The 1,860-nt window shown below is 45.7% G+C and overlaps 1 protein-coding gene across 1 annotated transcript; it reads right to left on the bottom strand.

Annotated features, from left to right (window-relative positions):
- Nucleotides 1–186: 186 nt before the first annotated feature.
- On the bottom strand, nt 187–1,521 carry PCYB_083000 (hypothetical protein; the record flags this gene model as incomplete). The annotated part of the gene is made up of 2 exons (XM_004222038.1): nt 187–1,029; nt 1,105–1,521. The coding sequence occupies 2 exons, from the start codon at nt 1,519–1,521 to the stop codon at nt 187–189; spliced, it is 1,260 nt and encodes a 419-aa protein (XP_004222086.1).
- Between the last annotated feature and the right edge of the window lie 339 nt (nt 1,522–1,860).

The following is a 1,860-nucleotide window of genomic DNA, read 5'->3' as shown; positions in this document are numbered from 1 at the left end:
ACTCGCACACACGCAGATATGCATGCGCGTGGCTCCACTTGTCATATGTAAATAAAACCTCCATGTAAGACTGCCCACCTTGTTCGTGCAGTATGATAATGTCGGAAAGGGGGCGAACACGACGGGAGTGACCGTTTCTCCCCAGTCAAGCACCGCCTAATATTGGCTACTCTTGCCTACCCTTGCCTACTCTCGCCTCTTTTTGCCTAATCCCCCCTCCCAATTCTGGCATATCCTCCCAAGAGTACCATTCACCGTTTCCATCTCGCGCAACATCGCGTCGACCCCCAGCTCGCTCTGTAGCAGCCGCTTGTACAGAGTCAACACCTGTTCGTTGTGTTCAGTCAGGTCAATACGAAAGAGCTTATCCACAAAGATAGCGGGGTCTTCTTCGCGAGGGACTCCCTTGGTGACAGATTCAACATGGGAACAAAACAAGTCCAGCGACCTCCCCTTGTTCAAACTTACCAAGTACTCTTTGCATTTCTTTATTTCTATCCTTTGTAAATAAATATAATTCAAAATTCTCTTCCCCATATTATCATTCATGCATAGATTTAGGAACATAGCTATGGATAGCAAAGTCTGACCTACGCTTTGGCCTTGGTCTTCACTCCCCTTTACATGTGAACACCCTTCTGTCAGCACCCATTCGTACTTCTCCACTTTGGCTTGCAACTCCTGCAACATCCTGTATATGTTCCTCTGCCTAAAGGAGACATACTTGTCATGGTGTACCGTATCATCTTCCCTTTCGTTAAGTTCAAAATTTGGTAAGATGTAACCATTTGTTTTTCCACATTCCTTTTGCCCCTTCCCCCCGGAGGTAACACACCCTTTTATGTGTCCATCCAAATGGCTCTTCTTATTTCCCAAGCGTAGGTCTGATATTCCCACTAGGTTTGCTAGTTCACCAAAGTTATCACGGAGCTGAACGAAGCTTAAAAATAGTTCCGTCATGTCATCATCAGATGAGGAAGCATTTTCCCTATTCCTCATGTCAATTTTTCTCGTAATGGTTTTCCTTACCTCCGCAATGGAGTGCTTTATCTGATCGATCCTTTCGATGATATCCTTTCCGTCATCCTTCCCTGAGGGCAGTACCCAAAGACTATCACCATCACCATCACCATCACTATCACGTCTATTCTTGCTTCTTCCCTTGACCATTAACCGCTTTAGTTTTTCCATCCCCAAAATGGATTCCTCATCGTCACTGTCTTCCCTTTGAAGGTTAATCTCCTTTCCTGCAAATTTTTTAAAAGACATGACCGCGTCCATGCTTCTGTATACAACTCCGCAGTTCTTCTTCTCATCCCTCCAACACTTCACATGACTCTCTTCCACCACTGCTATGCCACCTGCACTGTTTTTATTCCCTTCACATATAAAGGTATCAAATTTTTCTTCATTTGCATATTTAGCAAACTTGTCCTGTTCATATGCCGCTTGTAGTTCTTCGTGCACTTCTTTTTGGTAGGTACCGATTTCGAGCTCCTTCTTCCTTTCCGCTAGAATCATTTTCGTGGTGCGTGGGGTGCATAAATATATGGGGGAAATCTCAGCAACTGTTTTACCCCCCCGTGGAGGTCATCACGGGGATGAATGCACGTCCACTCCAGTAGGGGGAAGCCCAAACGAGATTCGTTTATGTGCCGTTATGCGCGCAGTACCGAACTTCGATCATGCGTTCTTCGCCCAGTTGGCACGCTCGGGGGGGGCCCTTCTAGGGGGGTGGACAAAGAACTAGCTGCTAAGACGGCACTCACAAATTAAAAAAGAGCCACATCCATTTTAACCGCTAACATGACCCATCGTGGGAAATACTTTACACCCCCTTTAGAGGAAACAAAAAAAAAA

Source organism: Plasmodium cynomolgi, chromosome 8, assembly GCF_000321355.1.
Source record: "Plasmodium cynomolgi strain B DNA, chromosome 8, whole genome shotgun sequence".
Taxonomy (NCBI): Eukaryota; Apicomplexa; class Aconoidasida; order Haemosporida; family Plasmodiidae; genus Plasmodium; species Plasmodium cynomolgi.
This window is presented reverse-complemented; position numbering and strand designations above follow the sequence as displayed.